This window comes from Cyanistes caeruleus, chromosome 2, assembly GCF_971803275.1.
Source record: "Cyanistes caeruleus chromosome 2, bCyaCae1.hap1.1, whole genome shotgun sequence".
Taxonomy (NCBI): domain Eukaryota; kingdom Metazoa; phylum Chordata; class Aves; order Passeriformes; family Paridae; genus Cyanistes; species Cyanistes caeruleus.
This window is the reverse complement of record NC_141702.1, coordinates 100,485,423-100,506,545: the sequence shown is the minus strand read 5'-3', so window position 1 is coordinate 100,506,545 and position 21,123 is coordinate 100,485,423. Positions and strand designations below refer to the sequence as shown.

Below are 21,123 nucleotides of genomic sequence, written 5' to 3'. Positions count from 1 at the left end.
GTGTGTTTCCTGCTTTAAAGCTTTTCTGCTGCAAGAATCAACAAGTGCTGCTGTAGCCATCGAGCAGGGAAAGTATGGGTAGTTCTCCTGCAAAAAAAGTTCATAGATTTACTGTTTTATGTAATACCTTATGCTAGCATAGTGACCTCAAAGGCCATATTATTTTTATTGTAGTGCTGTAAGGAAGGGAGGCTGAGTAATAGAATAGAAAAGGTCAGTTCTGTTAGTAGGCCGTGGAGCTTTAAGGACTGGTAGTGGAGAGAGTTGATGGAAACAAGATGTTCCAAGCAACCAGCTGGGAAGCCATTAATTTTCTTTCTGAAATGTTGGGTATCTTGTGATATGTCTGGTATCAACTGGTGTGTGTAGCTTCCCACTTGTTTCACTTATTAATGGAAGCATGGAGGATTGTGATGGGGTTTTGTTTGTGGGGTTTTTTTCAAAAGTTCATAAACATCTTTTAGAGGCTATGTTAAATATACAGACACCTGCTGGTAGATTTCCCTGCTGAAATAGATTTGAAATAGATCTGAAATAGGTTTTCTTTCATCTTTTTCTTTGTTTCTTTTCTGGAGATGGGGAGGAAGAGGAATGGAAAGGTTTAGTGCTTTGTTTCTCCTCCACTTTTGCTGATACCATAATTTTTTTCCCCTTGTGTGTATTTTTTCTCTACATTTTTCTAAATGAGAATACTCTCAAAAAGAGATTTTATTTGCCCAGCTGATAATTATTTGCTAGAACAAGTTTTCAGGTGTTGCTAGGCATCCACATTTGCCTGGTGTAAATATAACAACTTCTGTTGATATAATTCAGAATGTTTCAGAGAATGAGGTATACTCAGAGGCACAAGTGTTTTTATCTGAGTATTAATGCTGCATACAGTAAAAACATTGCCTCAGACATTCCCAACATGTATCTGTGTTCTGTCAAATACTTCACTATTTATTTGACCTGTTATTTGTCTTTTAATTTTAATATTTCATGTCTACATAAAATAATTTAGTTCCAGAGGCTTCTAGAGTAGCCCTCAGCAACATGAGGTGGAGGCATATTTTTCTGTAATTGTCATCAGACAGTAAAGATTTTGTTTATGCTAGTACACCACTCAGAGGAATTCAATACAGAGGAAAATACTGAAGTGTTGTCCATTAAAAATCTGACCACTCCTCAGAGCTGCTGTCTTATTCTTCTACACAAGTTATTTCAGAAGCTGTCTATTAAAGGAGGCCCGTTTGAGTGGGATGCAGGAAAATACTTTTTACAGTGTCTAATACTCGATGTAGAAAATTAAGAAGTTGTGCTTTCTAAAAACATTAAGATCCTAAACAGGTGATTAGGTTTAGAACTGGCACAGAGTAAAATTTTTCACTTTTTGGAGTGGTAAAGCTCCTCCAAAGCAGAATGTTTTTCATTTAAATTGTGAATTCATGTGACAATTTAAGAATAGTTTGCAGTTTGGATAATTGCTTGGCATTCTGATTCTTTTGATAATGACTCTGGTGCTTTAGCATATTACCATGATTTGACAGGTCATGTGATACTGCACCTTGACAATTAATTAATGAAGTCATACTTCTGAAAAGGGCAAGCATATCAGTAAATGGCAGCAATGGGATTGCAAGAATTGCCCTCTCTCATGACAAATTGCTCCAAATCTCATTTCTGGCTGACCAATTCATTTGTGTTAGAGCCTTGTTAAATGTAGTTCATGTCAGCATCTTTTTGACTGTATGCCATTGCTCTGTACTGAACACTTTTTCACAGATAAATGTGAGTAGACTGATAGTATTTATTGTTGTGCCTTCTTAGATAACCAGCAGTTTTAGGAAAGTCAGATGTACTTACTGCAAATTAGCCTGGTCCTAATTTTTAGGGGAATCAGCAATATAATAGGTGATAAAAATACATCATTCCTGAAATACTTTTTATTGTACAGGACAGAATTACAGAAATGCTCAGGCTGGAAGGAACCACAGTGGGTCATCTGGTCCAATCTCCCTGCTCAAGCAGGGTCATCCCAGAGCACATGGCACAGGATTGCATCCAGATGGGTCTTCAGTATCCCTGATGAGGGAGACTCCACACTCTCTCTCTCTGGTCAACCTGTTCCAGTGTTCACCTGCACAGTAAGGAGGTTCTTCCTCATGTCAGGAAAATCCCCAAATGCCAGAGTTTATGTCCAAAAAGGAGACAGTAGTCCTGCACCTTTATTCAAATAAAGAGAGAGAATCCACTGGGGCACACACCTGTGGTGTTTTCTCACTCAAGGTTTTGGAGGGCGCAGCCTCCTTTTATCCTGAGCTCCCGGCAGTACCTTGCCCTCTTCCTTTCCCCATTGGCTGGGGTACTAGGAAGGTACAGCCTTCCCAAACTGCCTACCACATACTCTCCCCTTGAACCTACTCTTTTACTCCAAAGCTCAGAAGTTCAGGCTTGTGCAGACCCCCACTTGTTCAGGAGCCGAGCTGTCTGGGCTCTGCCGGGAGCCTGCTGCCCAAAGTTAGTAGAGACATAAAGACCTATTTCAAAGATGTTAACACCCACACCTTCACTCATCAAATCGTTTGTAAAGACATTAGCTTTCCTCTCAACCCCTCCTCTATTTCTCAATTTGTCTTTACAAACCCTAGTTAATATTAACTTAACCCTTTAACAATAAGGAACATTTGAAACACACCCTCCTGACATTTCTGATCCCTGCATCAGGTGTGGCAAATAAATACAGAGAATAAAGTAGACAGTGCACAGTTCCTGTTAGTCCATTAATCACTAGAGGTCCTTGTCCATGGCTGCTGATAGCCAAAGTCTCCCATCCTTTTCCTCTAGCTGAGAAGTCCAAACCTCCAGGGCATTAGAGACTTTGGCCTGAGTATGATGGGTCCAGCTGTCCTGTCTGCTGTCTCTGCAGTCCTGGTTGGAGATTATGAACAACAAAGTCTGAAGGCAGCATCTGTGCTAACTGGGCTTCTTGTTCAAGGAACCCCAAAATTTATGATTGGAGTAATAAAATGTGGATAGTGAATGTATGCATTCAAATATATAGGATCTGCATATTTGATACAGAAGTTTGTAGACATTTCTATACAGTGAAGTAACTGTCTTTAATTGAGGAACAGTCACTTCCATAATTTTTCATTTTTTTTCAAAATTCTCATATACTTTTAGTATTTTGTCAAACTTGTTTACGTACGTAACAGATGACAAAAAAAGACGAGTTGGCATACCTTGGAGATGGAAAATAGCCTGGGATCTGGGAGTTGGTTTTCTCTTTTCATATATAGATGTGCTCCAGCATGATATCCTGGTTTGTCTCAAGTCTTTATCTATTATAACTGTCCATCCTATCTCATATGAAAGTCAAAACCATTCAGTTTCTCTAGTGTCTCTTCTGATACTGTCACATGAAAATCACATTTTTATTAAGTCTCCTTGGCCTACAGGTCAGATTTACTTTGAACATGTTGCCAATGTGTTGGATCTTAGTCTTTACAAGAATGAGGATCCTCAGAAGGTGCAAAGTGTGGAGCTTTTTCGGAAGGTAGCTCTTACACCCTGCATTGATGGTTGATGTGGGATGGAAGGGACGGCTTGTGGTGTAGGTTTGCATACCTGTGGTTCAGCAGATAGTGCCAAATGACATAACTATGTGTGGATGTGGAACTGGAGGCTTTGTCCACCTCTTAGTGATGGCTTTTTAATGACAGGGAGTTTAGATAGTCTTGGCACAACTTCAGTTTCTGCTCATAGAATTGTTAAGTTTAGAAAGACCCTCTGAGGCAGAGTCTGACTTTATCCCAGCACTTCCACGTTCACCACTAAACTGGTGGTTTATTACCTGGTGCAACATCTACATGTTTTTTGAACACTTTCACCAGTGCTGCCACCACTTCTCTGGGCAGTTTGGTTCAATACCTGACCATTCTTTCCTAATATTTTTCTTCCTAATGAAGAATTTTTTCACGATATATATTTCTTCTAAACCCCCCCTGGTGCAGCTCAAGGCCATTTCCTCATCTTGTTACCTGGGAAGAAGGGAAACGAAAGCTTCTATGTAACAGAGGTTTATCAGTGATTTCCTGATCTAACATAATCTCTTGCTAGCTTTTTAATAATTTTTACTTATTTGTGTTGCTTTTTTTTGCTTCCCCCTTTGTGTGTCCCAAGAACCATGATAGTTCTCTTTTTTGAATCTGTAAATTGTGCAAGTAAGGCAGTGAGATTTATCATGTGCTGTTCTCACCCAAATAATTGCACCTCTTCAATCCAAATTTCAGTCACACTCACTAATAAAGCAGAGCTCTCCAAACAAGTGCTTCTAAGGCTTTGTGAAAATAACTTCTGAGGTGGAGAAATGGGATTCAAGTTAGTACCTGTCTGAAGATAAAGGTACTCTGTGGGTACAACTGTGTTACAAGACATCAGAGAATCCATATGGGAAAAGATTATAGGAATCAGGTTTTATAATCCCGATGTTGAAGGAACTATTTGATTTTGCTTTTGCTTTTAGCTTGTGATCAAGGTGGTTTGTGAAGGAAGTAAAACTCATGGTTCTTTTTGGAACTGATGAAGCACAAATGCAGCATAAATTTAGCTGCAAGATGCCCCAGTCCTATTTAACAGGAAAAGGTATAGAACTAGAAGATAAATGTAAATGCAGCTGTTGGCTTGGCAAGAGACAATGCCTCTTCTTAAGAGTTGTACAACTAAATTAACATCAGTGTGTGTTTGTTAAATATCTTGTGAGCAGTCAGAGCTCTATATTGTTATGTGCTTTAGGTGAGAGGTGAACAAAAATGATACTTAATTTTCACTGAAAAAGTGTCTGTTATTTCCATTAGGATTTTCAGTTTGAATATTAATACTGAACAGAAGCTGTGTGATTTGTTTTGGAGCAGGTGAAAGCAGTTATGCTGTTTCTTGCAAACAGGACTTATACGGTCTGTTCTGTTAAGGGTTAGAGAGGAAATGGATCAGCCTTTGGTGAACTACATTAAAATTGCTTCAGATAAATGTAAAGGTCAGTGTAGGCAAACTAGATGTTCTTGTAGTAAAGTAGGATCCTCTCCTAGTGAGGACATTACAGTTTATTGCTAGCTGTGGGCTGTTGCTGTAACAGCTTTTTTATAGCCTTATGTGAGTCATGCTAAACTGTGGCTCATCTTAATATTTTATGTACCTCAATATGTTGTTCTACATTCGTTGTTACAACCTTTGAAATTTCTTATCTTACTGAACACTGCTGATACTCACTGCTAATGTCCTTAATACTTCTTGTAGTTATTTTTCAACTTGTTTCAAATGCAAATATTTTTGTTACAGTTCCATCTGCAGCAATGATTAAAATTTCTTCATAGGTTTGGAACACAAGCTTGACAGCTGGTTGCAAACAATAGAGAGTTTCAAAACTGAGTTTGTCTGATAAATAATGCTATAATAGAGATATGCTCCTGAATTTTGAAGATAGAACAGTTAATCTGAAATCTATCTGGCTGCTGCTACCTTTGGGGTTTTTTTTCTTCAATTATGGCAGGAGAAATGAGAGCACCAATAAAATGAAGCAAAATAGTTTCTTTTCTTATTTTTTCAGGTTTTCAGGAGAAGGGGTTTTAATGTGGACCACTGACATGTTGAAAGTGCAGTGTGGATAGAAAGCTGAAGTGGTTTGTGTTTGTGTTCTCAATCTATTGCAAAGGAGCTTGCACTGTTCCAAACTGATCAAATAATTCTCATAATCATTTTGAAATAATTAAAATATTAATTTGTCTGATCTGCATAGGAGGTGATGCAGTTAATGATAGTTATATTATACATTGGACCATGGCTACAATTTTTAGGGCAAGTAAGGTCACTGCCCTGTACAAATCTTTATTCAGGAGTTGCAATGAAGAGACTTGATATTCAGTAGAAAAGATTAATTGCAGGACTGCATAATATTCAAAGTCATAGTCTGCTGGAAATTAAGTCACATTACTTAGCTCAGAGTCATTTAAGTATCTTGTTATCCCTTTACTTCAAAAACACTTGAGGATGTTCACTTTTCTTGAGCCTTGTCTTTTGATCTGGCACCGTCTGTATTGCAGTATTTTGGGAGGAATTCAGGGCAGGTTTCATTCGGGTATAAAATTCAGAGCTGGATATATTGTATTTGATCTTGAAATATTTTGGAATTAAGGCAATTTTACCACTGTACTTGTGCCATTATCTGGAGTAAATTGGTATGTCCACTCTAGGAGCTACATTGATTTTAGTGATACAGTTACCCATACAGATTAGGGATACTGAATTGAAGGAATTAATCATAAACTATGGTGCAAGGCATTAGTGCTGTCTACTCTTTCCCTTTTACTTTGTGCAGCAGGATCACTAAGAGAATGGGCTGCAAGAGATTTATGCAATCTAGTTCATATTCTGGCAGGTTAGCAGAAATCTGTTCATTTGAAAAGCTAAATCTGAGTTTAAGCCTACAAATTCAAGTTTTGGTTATGTTTGCCCTAGATGCAAAAGTGTGTGGCAGGAAGGCCTGGGAAGGTGTTTGAGGGAATTGGTGTCTCAAATTAAGCGAAATGTGCTGCAGTTTGTCTGTTCAAGTGTTATGGCTTCTGTTAAATGAGTGCAGAAAAGCCCCTTAAGCCCCTCAAGGGCATCTCATTTCTGATACATGCACTTCTGGGGATGCCTGTCCTCATGGGAGTTTAACAGGAAGGCTAAAGGGGCGAGTGCCCTCCCACTGCAGCTATAACTGTGGAGAAACATGCATCTGCTTGATGCATCTGCTTAAGCATCTTGTGAACCAAATAGATTAAGGAGAAAGTGTAGCACTTTTCCAGAGGTGTCTTGCCATTTACAAGACGATATAATTCTGCGGTACTAAGAGCAAAAGAAAACATTAAGAGGGGGTAATATGACTAGAGGTTACATCAGGACAGAAAAAGAGGTATGGGAAATAAATGGAAGTGACACAGCAGTTTCAAGAATTCAAAATAAGCTTGTATTTCTACCACTTTCTGTGCTTTTATTGTTTTTGCAATTGAAATGTTTAAAGTATTTCTGAAAATGGTTTAAAAGGAGAATATAAAACTTCTTTAGGTAAGGTATTTCATTTGGATTTCTTCTTAATCATGTTCTTCAGTTCCTCCATTAATATTTAAGATTGCCCATTCAACCAGCACCATTAGGTACTTTTGATGTTGGAGTTTGTGCTAAGCGGCAGAGGGAAGCTGTCTGTGATCTGTCTAGGTTTTCTCCATGTCTCCAGCACTGACCATGTGTAGAAAACTTGTTATTATAGGTTTCTCCAGCTATTTATATTGTAAAAGAAAGTGAAGAGTTTTGCTTTTAAATGTCCTCTACATAATTTACTGAATGTACAACATCTTCCATATGTATCAGTTTGTGCAATGTAGTAGCAAGCATGAAAATTGTTCTTTGCTTTACCTCAAGGAAGGGGGTCTTCTGATGTTTTTATATGAGAGTCTGATTGCTGTGTTTATGGAGAAGGTTCACAGCCTTCAGAGAAGGATTAGAGTTCAGCAGCAATCATTTAATGTTTTTGTAATTACGTTCATATAATGCATTGGTGAACTTACTGAAGCATATTGAGTTAAAGGCATGCTAAATGCTAGTGAAATTTGAAGAGGAAAGAGGAAAACATTTAAAAGGGAAAGGTCTTAATTTGACTCTGTGTGTTTAGGGATCTTTTTCCTTATGCAAGCATGGGATTCTGTGGATGCAAGTGCCTACATGTGGTAGGAAACTTCACACTTAATACTCTAGAATTATCTGTAGTTGGGTATTCTCTCAATATAACTGCGCTGAATCATTTTTTTTTTTTTTTTTTATTGAATAGATATCAGCCATTTGGAAAGACAGAATTAGTTGCTATTAGGAAAAAAAGTCATATTATCCAAGAATTGCTGTCTTAAATTCATTTTGGCATTTAGACAGCATTAAGAGATAATCATCCTTAAAAATATTTTATCATAATGAAAGTCTTAAGCAGAACTCATTAATGTACATCAAGGAGAATATTATGTATTACATTTCCCATTCCTAAATTTAAAATGTGCTCCTTACCTGCAGTTAGAGTGAATGCTCTTTGTTGATGCTCTTGCTATGCATCATCATATAAATGTGATGAGATTAATTAAAACCAAGCAATAACAGTGAGGCCAGAAACAAATGGGGGAACCTCCTGTCTGCCTCTTCTTTCCAAGACAGAAGTTTGGGAAGATACTTTTTAAAAGGAACTTATTTATGCTGACGTGCTTCAAATTTTGTAGGACTGGTTGGCAAGGATTTTGTCTCTTGGTAGAAAGAGTCAATGGCCATCCTATAAAGATTATTCTACCTTGTCTAAAGGGACTAAAATGATTTTGCCAAATGAAGTTGTACTTAGCACTTAGCATTTGTTGTACTTACCACTTTTAATTCATTTGTTGTTTTCTTGTATTTTTTTTTCCTTTGAAATCTGTAGGCATTTCAGTAGGACTATGGAGGAGCTGGTTCATGATCTGGTCTCAGCACTGGAAGAAAGTTCAGAGCAAGCCAGAGGAGGTTTTGCTGATACTGGAGATCATTCTCGAAGCGTGTCTTGTCTTCTAAAGAGACAGGCAAGGAAAAGGAGGGGACGGAAAAGACGTTCATTTACCACCCATCATCCCTGGGAGACTGGTCACTGCCTAAGTGAAGGCTCCGATTCCAGTTTAGAGGAATCAAACAAAGACTACAGGGAGAATCATGCTACCAAGAAAGACCACAGTGATTCTGATGATCAGCTGTTGGTTGCTAAACGTAGGCCTTCCTCAAACTTGAATAACATCAGAGGCAAAAGACCTCTGTGGCATGAACCAGATTTGGCTGTGGACAGTTTGGGAAACAGAACTTTGCGGAGGAGGAGAAAGGTGAAACGCATGGCAATAGATCTGCCATCAGAAGTCTCTAATGCACTGACAATAACTCAACAGCAGGATAACAGCAGAGATCAAGAAATGGACAATAACAATAAATCATACCAGCACCAAGAGTTTTCCAAGAGCAAAGTGAAAAAAAGGAAAGTATCTGCAGCTCGGCAAGGTCCAGAAATCTTGGATGAAGGAGTAGTTATAGAAAATGAAGAAGTGAATCAAGCAAATAAGGACAAAATGGAATATGAGGAGCAAAAAGGCTCAGATGAGAACATGAGTGACAGGTTATTCTTTCCTTTTCTTTTTACAGAAACTTTGGATAATATTTGTTTGCTTTTATTACTGTTGCTTGTATTGGGAATCGTCAGATTTCTTGTTGATTCCAGAGATAAAATTCTAGCATCAATAGTATCTGTTTTAACAAATTACTCTTAGTTTTTTTACATCTACTGTTCTTTATGTATTAGTTGCCCAGGTTAAGGAATTCAGCAAAAAATAGAGAGTGATTTAGAAGAGGAATAACCAAGAAAACAGTTTTGTGAAATAATACGTTCTAGTTGTTTCAAGATTAAGAATGACAAAATGCACATACGAATAACATGGGTTTTTCTGGCTATTTCAACTGGTAACAGTTGTCAGATAAGAATTTAATGTTTTTCCAATTGCTAGTCATTCATGCTTTGATTGTTATCTCTATTCATCAGAAAGGTTGTCAGTGTTTAGAGTCACCATTTAGACAGTATGTTCTGGTGTGTCATGGACATAAAAAGTCTGCAGGTTGCCGAGGATATAGATCATTTACGAAATGCAAAAACCAATTTACAGTTCAGAAACACCTGAGCTTGCCATTAGAAAAATGGAGGAATGATGACCCTTTGGCAGTGCACCTCATCCATCCATTCCAGACAGCAGTCATACTGCAATGGTAATTGTTTCCAAAGTACTATTTTGACAACACAGTAAGGTGTAAGTCATTTTTCCACCATACACAAGGGATGTTAACTGCAGGGCCTGGTAAGCCTGGTTTTGTTTTATTCCACATGCCAGGTTCTGAATGCCAAAGTGTCAGCAAGACAATCACATCTTGTAAGATAAAATTTTGATCAGTTCCTTGATGGCACTGGGTTTCCTTGTTTTTTTTTTTTTTTGTAGGTATTTTATCTATTAACTGTTAAGCCTTTTCCTTACTGGACAGGTAGAATCAAGATGCAGAGAGTTGTTTTGACTAGAGCAGTCAGGTTGGTTACTGTAATAATAGCAGTGTTGGTAAGTGCCTACCGCCAGTTACAGTCAGAAAAGTCCTAAGTATTTTTGTTACATGCTAGCTCTGTCCCTCACTGGTGAACAAGGAGCAGCTGGAAGAGCTGAATAAATCCCAACCCTTAAACATTTCTCCTTACATGTTAATTACTAGAACAGAACTCATCTTTCAGGGCAGCAGTGTAACTTCAAACATCTCCCTTTGACATGCAAGTTAGGAGTCTGTGCTGTCAGGAACCCTTTTAGAAAACTTCTCTTTTCTTTGATGATACTTTGAGTCTGTTCCAAGTCTGGGACCTGGGACCTAAAGATGTTTAAAAATTTCCTTCAAACTAGGAACCATTGCATAGTTTTTCATATCTCCATGGCCTTGTGTTTTTTATTTGTAAAAGACTTTCTGTTATGTTACAAGGGGAGCAGTTCTTCAACTCAAAAGTTCTGTAGCTAATTTTTGGGTGGAGAGAAGAGCGATCAGTAAGGATATTCTCTTGTAGACTCCCAGAACTGGGAGCTAATCAGGTCAGTCTGAATCTTCTTTCTCAAAATGAACATTATTGTTTTAAATGTTGATTGTCCTCTTCAAAACACTTAATGTTTTGTTACCCCCAAGTACTTGAGCTGCTTTTGCTCAAGTCATACTCCAAATATTGTCTGTGGCCCCAGTAAAAAGTCTTTAAAACCATTCTCATCTTCATAGGGTTTTCTGCTCATGCACACAGTAGAGTGATGGCCTGTCATTCTACTGAATTTCTTTCAATGACCAGCTGTACCAGAAAGCTTGGAAATCACTGAATTAGAAAACTTACATTTCATTGTGTGTTTAGAAATATGTATCTAAGCATCTCAGGTGATACTGTGTCAGAATATTTTGTATGTGCATAATTTTAACTTGTTTTAATCTAACTTTAACTTTATTTAGATGCATTAGTGACTTTATTAGAGATCATTTAGCTAGAAGAATTTGAAAGGACCAACAAACTCCTTAAGAAGAGTATGTTCTGAAATAGAAAGCTTTTATTTTAAAAGTGAAGATGGGATTTTACAAGATACAAAGAGCTAACAAAGCATCTTGGGTAACACTTGCACTTCAGCAACACTTGCTGGAAGAGGAAGAATAAAAAGTATACAAAGTTGCTTTTGTTTTGTGTGCAGTAATGTGTGCAGTAGTATATTCAGTGCAATAGTTCAGTAATTCTTAAAAAAAAGACTAATTTTTTAGAAGTTTGTTTTTAAAAACAAAACAAAGCTGATAATTTTTAATTGCTTGGCTCTAAAGCCAGTCAGAAATTTTCAGTGTATACATGGCATTATTTGAAAATAACGTGGTTTTGAAGTGCACATTAAAAATGTTAAGTGAGACTTTTTTTGCAGGCTTTTGTCTGTGCATGTGAGTGTTCAAACACCAAACAGCAATAACCAGTTTTTAAGTGCATGATTCAGAAGTTGGAGGAGGAGTCTTCAAACTCCTGAAATGTCAGCATCTAAATGATCCCAAATATGAATTCCTAGGAGGATTGTTTTAAGCACTGGGAATGACACTTTTTTGATCAGGGCTTATCCATCCTTATCCTCAATGCACAGTTTTTGGTCAGTTTAAGCCAAATTCAGCAGCCTGTGATACTCTGGGTGCTATTTAATTCCCACAAGCTTTGTCACGTGTTTGTGCTGGAAGTCACTGAAGAGAGGTGAAATCTCAGTTGCCTGTTCTGAAAGAGTAGCAGCAGTGAAGCTCAGAGGCACCACCCATTGTGTCCATGGAGAAAAGACGAGCTGGTCAGGTCCTGGGGACAGCACAAAGCTCCCATGTGTCATACACAAAACCAAGGCACCAGACAGCTTGTTAGTCATAGGAACTGCGAATGACAAGTGTTGTTTTTTTCCATAAGTGTAGAAATAAAGATGTGAAAGCTTTTTGGATAGCCTAGCTGTTGCTTCCAAATCTTTCTTGTGCACACTATTTTGTAGGACTAGAAGGAGTCTGTGGGTTTTTGGTTTTTCATGAAAGTCTTGTTGGGAGTGGAATTCTCATTACAAATCAAAGGAATTGCAATACGCTTCAAAATTATATTAAAACTGGAAATATACTCCATCATAGCAGCTTTCATGTACTTAGATATTAATGTATTCATTCCAGAGGTTTTGAATTTATTGAGTGAAATGACTGCCATATAGCAATTATCTCAACTGTAATCCTTGCCCAATGTGACTGTGGCCTGAGGAGAGTGAACACTGTGGCTGCCATGGCTAAACACGCTAAACATAGCTAACACATGCCAGTCTTAGTTTGAATTTTTGAATTTTTTTAAAATTTTTCAAATATTTCAAGTGGTTATGTTTTCATGTGCTGGATCCTTCAATGAGACTAACTAGTAGTAACTAACTAACTAGTCCTTCAATGAGAATTATTTCATAATTGAAATATTTTAAAAAGGGAAGGAGGCTGTTCTCAAAATTGGAAATTTTGGTAGAAAAGTGGCTGAAATATCAGGGTTGAAAGGATTTTCTGATGTTATAACATGCAATTAATAAATAAGCAAGAAGAATCTATGACGAAGGGATGTTTTTTCCTTTGAAATGGATGATGTAGAATTGTGCACAATGAAACCTATGGGACAGTAAAGCCATCTGTGTTATAATAAAAGTGAGGATGGGATGCTTGCTAAAAGGACTTGCAATATTAGAAAGTTCAAGGCTTGGTCTCCCTCACTAAGATGGTTCCATTCTCATTGCATGCACATCACCTTTCTTCTGCTTAGGGCAATTGTGCGAGTGCTTAAGTCTGTTTTGATTATATTATGTATATTATATTATGTATAAGATATAGTGTAAGTGCTGCTTATGCATCAAGAATTTGGATCAGCCTAAGATACAGCAAGGATTAAGACAATCTTCAAACACAGATATGTCTTATCTAGATATCTAGATATATATGTATATGCTTTTAAAAACCCAATCACTGCTTTGTGTCACCTGCTACCATATTGTGTTTCAAATCCTGTTGGGATGCCTTCTAAAGGAAGATAAAAACATATATATGCTTATAATTAAATACAAATTAGATTAATTTTATATAATTCATATACTCAAGTGAAATGCATAAAAAAAAGCAACTTTTGTGAGAAATTAGAATTTAAAAGGAAATAATTTTCTCATGTGTACTAGTTATTTGATAGAAAAATAAAAATAATTTATTATTAAAAATAAAAATAATTGAAAACAGTTGGTTTCAAGTATAGGACAGCATGCAAACTGTAATATGAATAAGTGCACAAAGGTAAATAGACATAAAGTTCTTGTGAGTGGCTTGTAGGAGCACATCAGGAGTAGCCATGGTATTTATAAAATGTATTTGAATTTGTGTGCTGAACTGAAGTGTTTAGTTTTTTTTAAAAAAAATTGTTCCACATCTCAAAGTAAGTAAAATGTGATAAAATTTTGGTGAGAATATTACCTCCTTAACATAGCTACTTTCTTGATAAAAAATGAAATAAGAGGTTTACAGAAAAGGCCTTTCATATGAAACTCAGCAGTGCAATTTGTGTTATTTAAAGACTGGTCTGATTTACTGTTTACAGACATGTGCATTATTGTATGTAACACAATGTATATACAGCAAGGAGCTAAATACCAACTCATGTCTTTGAATTTAGAGATGTGTGTACATGTTGTATACACATGTTCTGATTTTAAGGCCATGCTGGAAATCACAGAAAGGTAAACTTGGGTTTTTTGTTGTTGTTGATGTTATGATCATGAATCATACTTGTTTTCATCAGGGTGACCTTTATTTTGATTTAATTTGCTACCTTTGTTATAAACTTTTTTTTGTTCTCCCCGAGTAGTATGTCATGAAACCTTAGCCAGTATCTTTTCCAGAATATTTGCAAATGATGTTCAGAAATTCGATTTTCAGACTCTTATATTTCATGTGCTGAAGGAAGGCTTAGTCTGCTTTTGATTGAGACTTTTCCTATTTTACTGAGCAGTGCTGTTCCAAGATCAAGCTGAATTGCACAGCATAAGAAGGGGGCAGCGAGCATTTGATGGAAGCAGATAATAAAATGCATCAATTGTGTCAGCACCTCGTTGCAGTCACATCTGGCTTACTGTCAGGGTACCATTAGATTCCTATGGTTTTATGTGCCAAAAATAATACGCTTTGTAGTTAATGGAACTGGGATATTTGCAGTTTGATTAAAAAAAAATCATTCTATTTTCTCTCCGATCTCTGTTGGGCTTAAGTTCAATCTGAGCACAGCCTTGTCTCCTTAAAATTTTACGACTGAAAGATCAATTGTTCTTTTGATCTGTTTCTTTCTTTCTCTTATTACAGTGAATCCAGCAGTCTGAGCAGCAGTGATGCTGGTTTGTTTACCAATGATGAGGGAAGACAAGGTATTGAAACAATCTTTCCCTTCTCCACCCCTCAAACCACATCAGTTGAAATTCTGTAAGCGTTACAAGTTATTTCATAGGTTAATTATTGTATTTCAGTTTCTATTACAATTTTACTAAGTGGAAATACAGCTTGCTTTCCTTTTTTTTTTTATGTTACCAGAGGGTGTCTTGACTTAGTCAAAAGCTATATTGAGAAACAGCCTCTGTAACATGAAAAAGTTACTTAAAACTTGAGCATCTCCTAAAAATCATCTATATTAATTGCTCAGTTCCTCCAATGTTCTGACATGACTCTGATTGTAGTACTGCAGCTCTTGAGGTGTTTTTTTTTTTTCTTTCTTTTCCTCCAAACTGGTAGGGCAGGATTTTATAGTTAATTTTGATTCACTGATTTCTTTAAAAAGTAATTTCAAACTACTTTTTCTGCAGTGCAAGTCTGGGATTAGAGCTGTTTAACATTTCCCCCCTGAAAAAAACTTTTTAATCTGAAATGCAGTGAAGATTAAAACTTTTCTTTTAGTATGAACAATGTTCACACGTGTGTTTCTGTGATAAAATTATTGAGAATGGAAGTAAAAGGTTGGTGTTCTTATCTGCTTCAGTCTTTATTGCAACACATTTACCTATATTATGCTATGGTGGAGTAGGAACTCACTATCTTTGACAGGATACAAAAATGAGACAAAAAATAGTCTCTCAGGTATTTAAGACTTGCTTTTCTGTTGGAAATTTTGAGTTAATGGTAATGGAGGGTATTTTCTTACATAGTTCGCAAAAAGCTACTCGAGTGTGTGCAAGAGAACAAATTCTGACCTATTCCACAAAACTAGGTTAAAGGAAAGTCTGTGTTTCTTTATCTTTTAATTTCTAATTCCACCTGTTTTTGTGAGGGTTGGGGTTATCTTCAGTAGGGAGAGGATTTTTCCTACTTAAACCAGAAGTGTTACCCTTCTTGTTCAAAGGTAACTTGTGCTACACAAACTGTACCTCCCAGCCTGAGTATCTGTTTTCAGTTGTGCTAACATGTTTTTTTAAGAGTTAAGGTTTCCTTACAAAATTTCGATTGATTTAAGTTTTCTAATAATGCTGATAGTAATTTGTACTCTGCTTAAGTAAGGTGAGGTTGTCTCTGTGAGTTAATTTGTAGCTGAACTGGGACACATACAAAATTGACAGGAATGAAGGAAAGAGAAAGTCAATCTGATAGAAGCAAAGGGAAAGCCTAGGTATGATAAACAAAGCTGGAAGAGGACAGGATGAAAATGTATTAAGGGAAGAAATGGCTGGTTTTGTTTTGTAGTTTTAAATCTAGACTCTAGTTTCTGTCTTACCAGTGTCCCTCCTCCAGGATATCTATATATCATCTCTATCTACATCTTTAACATCCATATATAGGTATATCTATGTTAAGAGCATCAGCATCTTGACCTCATTTATGGTTCAAATTTTCTGCACTTCTGACTTCAGGTTTCTGCTAAGTCAAGTGGAGAAACAGAGATTGATTAATGTTGCCTAGTGAAATACTTGGTTTAAATGATGTACCTGCCATCACTTAGAAGTTTGGGTAGCAGAGGACAAGAGGTTCCTGTTCTTCTGGGCAACCTTTGTTAGTTTTGTATTTCTGAACCACATCTCATTTATTGCAGAAAAATAGTATTTATAAAACTTGAATAAATTCCCAAAGCATATTCATCCTTTGGGATGCACATTCTAGACAGGAAAGTGAGTAAAGCAGAACTTTCTTGGAGCATTTGGCCAGTAAATTAAGTAGTTGAATATTTGTAAACTTTAGAATGCCTGATTTTGTGACCTTGAATATATTCCAAATTTTTTCAGAAAGGATATGGAAATAAATTCTGTTACAATACTTACTCTTCTGTGGACAGAATCTCAGAAGAGTTTCAATTTTTATAATTTGATTTAAGAAAACCAGGTGTAGCTTTGATTGGGATAGTTCTAGATACATTTTAATTCTCATCAATTGCTACGATAAAATTGTTGAGACTTGAAAGTCCTCTGTTCAGCTTCTAATATGCGCTGTACCATCTAACATTTTTTAAAACTTCTGTACTCTTTTCCTTTCCCTGTTCCAGTCTTACGGCTTTGTTTGATTTGTTTGGTTCCCATGAAGTCCTTGTCTGAGCCCAGCCTTGTTTGCCCTCCTTTTCCAAGTTATCCAAGTGCTAGCATTAGGTCATGTGAGAGGGCACAGACAGCACTCCTGCTGTGCTCTGTCCCACTCTGGTAATTCCTTCTGGCAGAAGTAATTGATGCTCAGTTTTGGCAGGCCCAGTGTGGCAAATGTTTTTATTCTGTGAAACATTGCAAACCCTGAAGAGTTAGTCAACAAAAGCTTAAAGATCATGGAAAATTATTAGTGACAGTACAGTCAGGGAAGAAGGTAGCTGCTAAACTATTTACAAACCTCAAGTGACTTTTTGTGGGTTTTGTTTTCTTCAGAGGTTTTCAAATTGGGTAGTTTGGGGGTAAGATGTAATAGTTAGGGAAAAACTCAAAATACTGTGATTCTGTCAAGCTCTTAAGTATGGAGCTAGGGAGACTGCCAACAAAGTAAGTGAAAGACATGAAGCTTATGGATGAGAAATCCTTATGACTTCCCTTTTTCTTCTTTTTTTTTGTTTTGTTCCAAGTAGTATTTTCTTGTTTTTCAATTATTAAAAACATTAATGATAAGCAGTATTATGCCTAGTGAAGGAAAATTTTACAATAATTTTGAACCAAAATGTCTAGCTTTGCATTGCAGCGTGAAATAACTCTGTGCTAGGCCTAACTAGTAGGGACTCCTGCAGTTTCAAGGCACTTCACTGGTCAAAGGCACTTTGCAAGTTAAGCTTTCAACAGTGTTAACAAAACTATTGTTATTCAGACACTACTGGAAGATACCCTGTTTTGGAGGAAGAAATAGTTAAATTGCAAGGATGTTCTATAATGAGCTTTAGAGCTTGGGTATAGCAAATAAAACATATTGTGTGTTCCTGGTTCATCTATACTTGTACACTTGGGGAAATTCAAAGTTGACTTAAGGCTTCTTAAATCAGGCATGCAGCACTTGAAATGTCCTTTAATATCTAAGCAAGTAGGAAGGAATATTACGTTAATAAAGTGTTAAACAGTTAAAATTGGAGAAGGTCAGGGAATGTCAGAGTTCCACTGTGGATGTGGCTAAGCATTTAAAGATAGCTGTTCATGATTTTACAATTAAACATATATTCATTACTGTGTCCTTTATGAAGATGACCCGGTACTGATTCAATAGAAGAATTCTAGTGAGGAACTAATTTGGGCCTTGCATAGCATGTCAGCAGCTGCAAGTGACAGGGTGTGTTTCTCCATATATAGAAGAGAAATGGAGTGAGCAAAGCAAACTGAAATCACACCAGGTTTGAACTCTTATGGTAAATAAATTATATAGTCTTTGCAAATGAAAAAGAAATAATATGAAGTTGTTGCATATGACCTGAATAGTTGAAATCCTAAATATTTATATATTCTTTATATGTATCTTTTGTCAAGGTAGCTCTGTAAAGTATAGAGAACAAGATGCAGTGTTCCTCTGTGAATGGGTGACTTCAGCTTCTGCTCTCCTGAAACTCCTGAGACGCATTACCTGACATCTCCAAATGATTATTGCAGCTGTCAGCAGTGGGGGTTTTTTACCTAGAAAGAGATACACTGGTGCTGGAAATGAGTCTGAATCCTGTGGTATTCACAGACCCTGTGCTCTTGCTCTCCATGTGTGGGTTGGTGGATAACAGAGCAGCACAGTATCACATGCTCTTTGTAGGACACTGATGCCAAACTTTTCACAGTAACCTCTCCAAGTATGTTGTGGTTGTTCTAGGCAGCTGCATGTACTGGCTGCTGTTGAGCCTGATCTGGTAAGTTTTTAATAAAACAGGAAGAGGGATAAAACTCTCTCTTAGTGTGCAGTGGAAAGTTTGTTTAAAACTGCACTGCTTTAGCTAAAGCAGGATTCACGTGAAGCTTTTCTGAACATAAAACTGATGTTGATGCAGAAGGTGTCTGCGTCCATAGAGAAACCACCAGAAGTTCACATAAAATAAATTTCTAAACTTCTTAGAGAGGAAGGCAAGGAATTTAACATGGAGCAGCAGCTAGATAAATATGTAGACAAAATAATACAGAGTGAAATTTAGGCTAAGGGGTGGGGGGGGATGGCCTAAAAATAGCTCAAAAAAAATAAATTAAGCCAGAAGTTGGCCTGGAAATTTTAGGATTGAAGTTGATGTTTCTGAGCGTTAAATTGACTCTATTGTACTCATCAGTGCAGTTATAATACAATGTAAATTACTTTGAAGTAATTCCTTGAAGCATTAACCTTACACATAAACAAGTTTGATGTATTTTAAAAATGTGTTTAGGAGGATGCATGGGCTCTATTTTTGGAGATCAGGAGGTTTTTCTACCTCTCCTGTACCTTGGGAAAATGTCATAATTTGCTGCAGGCCTGTGCTGAATCAGCATCCTAGGAGGGGAGGACAGTGTAGTGAATCTTTGGAAATCAAAAATATTGCTTTGAGCTTTCAGTATTCCTAAGATCACATTTGCTATGAATACTGTGCTGCCTTTTGAGAGCTGCAAATTAAGTAGGATAAAATCCAAGTGTTTGGTTACCAAACTCTTGAGTGGGGAGGCTCTGTGTTTTATTGCCTATATGTATGAGGTAGGGGATGGATTAAATGCCGTGGTCTTCCTTGGCTCTGAAAGTGGCATCCCTTCAGGGTAGAGCAGTTGGTAAGCAAAATGCCTGTGAGTGTTCTCACCTGGATAAGAATAGTAGTAATAGGCTTACCCTTGCCTCAAGGTGATAATATGATTTAAAATATTCAGAGGATCCAGAGTTGTTTAATTTCACAGACAAGGAAGATAACAAAACAAGTATATCTGGATCCTGCTGTCATGTGGAAAAAGACTAAGAGGTTCAGATCTGAAGTCTGCCTTTGGCTGTAAGCAACATAAGTGCTTAGGGAAGTGTATAATAGCATAAAAATTAAGGTATCTTAACAGATAATTGCTTAACATACTAATATTCCTGTTGCACAAAGAGGAAAAGTAGTTTCTTTTTTTTTTTTTTCCCAAAAGGACTGCTGCTGGGTATATAGCAAAGATACCAGTTTCCTTCCATAGCTGCTCTTTGCCTTATTGCATATTCCACCAACTCAGTCTTATATTGTAGCTTTCTTCCAAGACTGCACTGCTTGCCTCTTAGAGCTTCTGTCCCTGAACTCATCATGGAACCTCATTTCAGAATTCTCTGCTTACCTCCATGGTTGAATTATGTGTAAGAAGACTACTTTTGAGCTCCTGATAGTATTTCTTGTTAGTAAAGGTGTCTGGAGCTCTCATGACAAAATAGAGAGACAAAGTTTAACAAACATAAAAATTGGGAGAGTGTTTCCAAACATAAAAGTTTGGAAAATCAAAACAAAGGATTTCAACCTTAACTCCAAACCAGAGACCAAACTAATTAAAAGGTGTGATTTTCCTTCCACCACCATCAGTGTCCCTATTAAGTATTCTTAGAGTTGCTCCAAAAAGCCCACACCTGGCTGTAACAAAAGGAGGATAGAATTAATGGTGAATGCCTTTGTGAAATGTCATAACTATAAATGAGGATTAGGGTGAATCAGGAGAGAAGGCCAAAATGCTTCAAGAATGCAAAGAAATTTAAATCTTATTTTGACCTATGTATCTCTTTTCACCCTTTTTTCCTCCTTCCTTCATCTAAAAGTTCCTGTTTTGTAGCCTCTGCTAATTTTCTTGTAGTAGTGATCATTAAAGATGTAAGGATCCCATTTCACCTGCAACTGACCAGTGAAGGGCTTTAATTATTCTATGTTTTCTAGAAGTACTTGTCCTTAATGAATGTTTACAGACATTTTTACTTGTGCTTGATCTCAAATATTCTTCATATTGCAACAGTTCATTTGGAAAAAGTGTGCTGGATTTTATTTTTCACAGAATTTTGGCTTTGGTTTTCCAAAATGTGTGTTTCTCCACTATGCCATTGAGTGACAACGAAATTTTGCATAAATGCTTTTTTATTCCTGAAATCTGTGTCACACAAACCTCACATTTGTTTCTTGCTTAATTTATCCTCAAATAAAAATGGAAATGTCAAACAAATAATTTATGTGCAGAAATAATGAAACATGGTTTCGATAGTTTAAAATAGAATAAAATATGCAGCACGTACCTAATCTAAGTTTTGGGTGGAAGAAAGGAAATTTCCCATGTCTTTTGCAGATATTTTCTGTTCTTTTGAAATTAGATGGTGTGTATGAAAGGACATGCTTTAAAACAAACATAAAAATTTATTTTTAGTTGCCAGTGTTTATGAGCTAATTTTAAGTTCAGTTTTTGTGTCTTATATTTTCAGTCTTGGCTTATTTCTTAGTTTAAATCCAAGTATTTAGATTCTACATAGATAAATACTGTCAGTAAAAATGACCAGCTTTGGGTTATAATGGAGTATAATTCTCAATCATGTGATACTGTCAGTTTTCATTTAAAATCAACT

At 36.7% G+C, this 21,123-nt stretch overlaps 1 protein-coding gene across 2 annotated transcripts in view; it reads left to right on the top strand.

Annotated features, from left to right (window-relative positions):
• Window positions 1-21,123, top strand: part of GPATCH2 (G-patch domain containing 2) — a 118,754-nt gene that overhangs the window by 907 nt on the left and 96,724 nt on the right. For both annotated transcript variants that reach the window (XM_086878726.1, XM_086878725.1), the window contains exons 2-3: window positions 8,474-9,187; window positions 14,497-14,558. In XM_086878726.1, coding sequence (XP_086734852.1) covers window positions 8,474-9,187; window positions 14,497-14,558 — 776 coding nt within the window. The remainder of the gene's footprint in view (window positions 1-8,473; window positions 9,188-14,496; window positions 14,559-21,123) is intronic.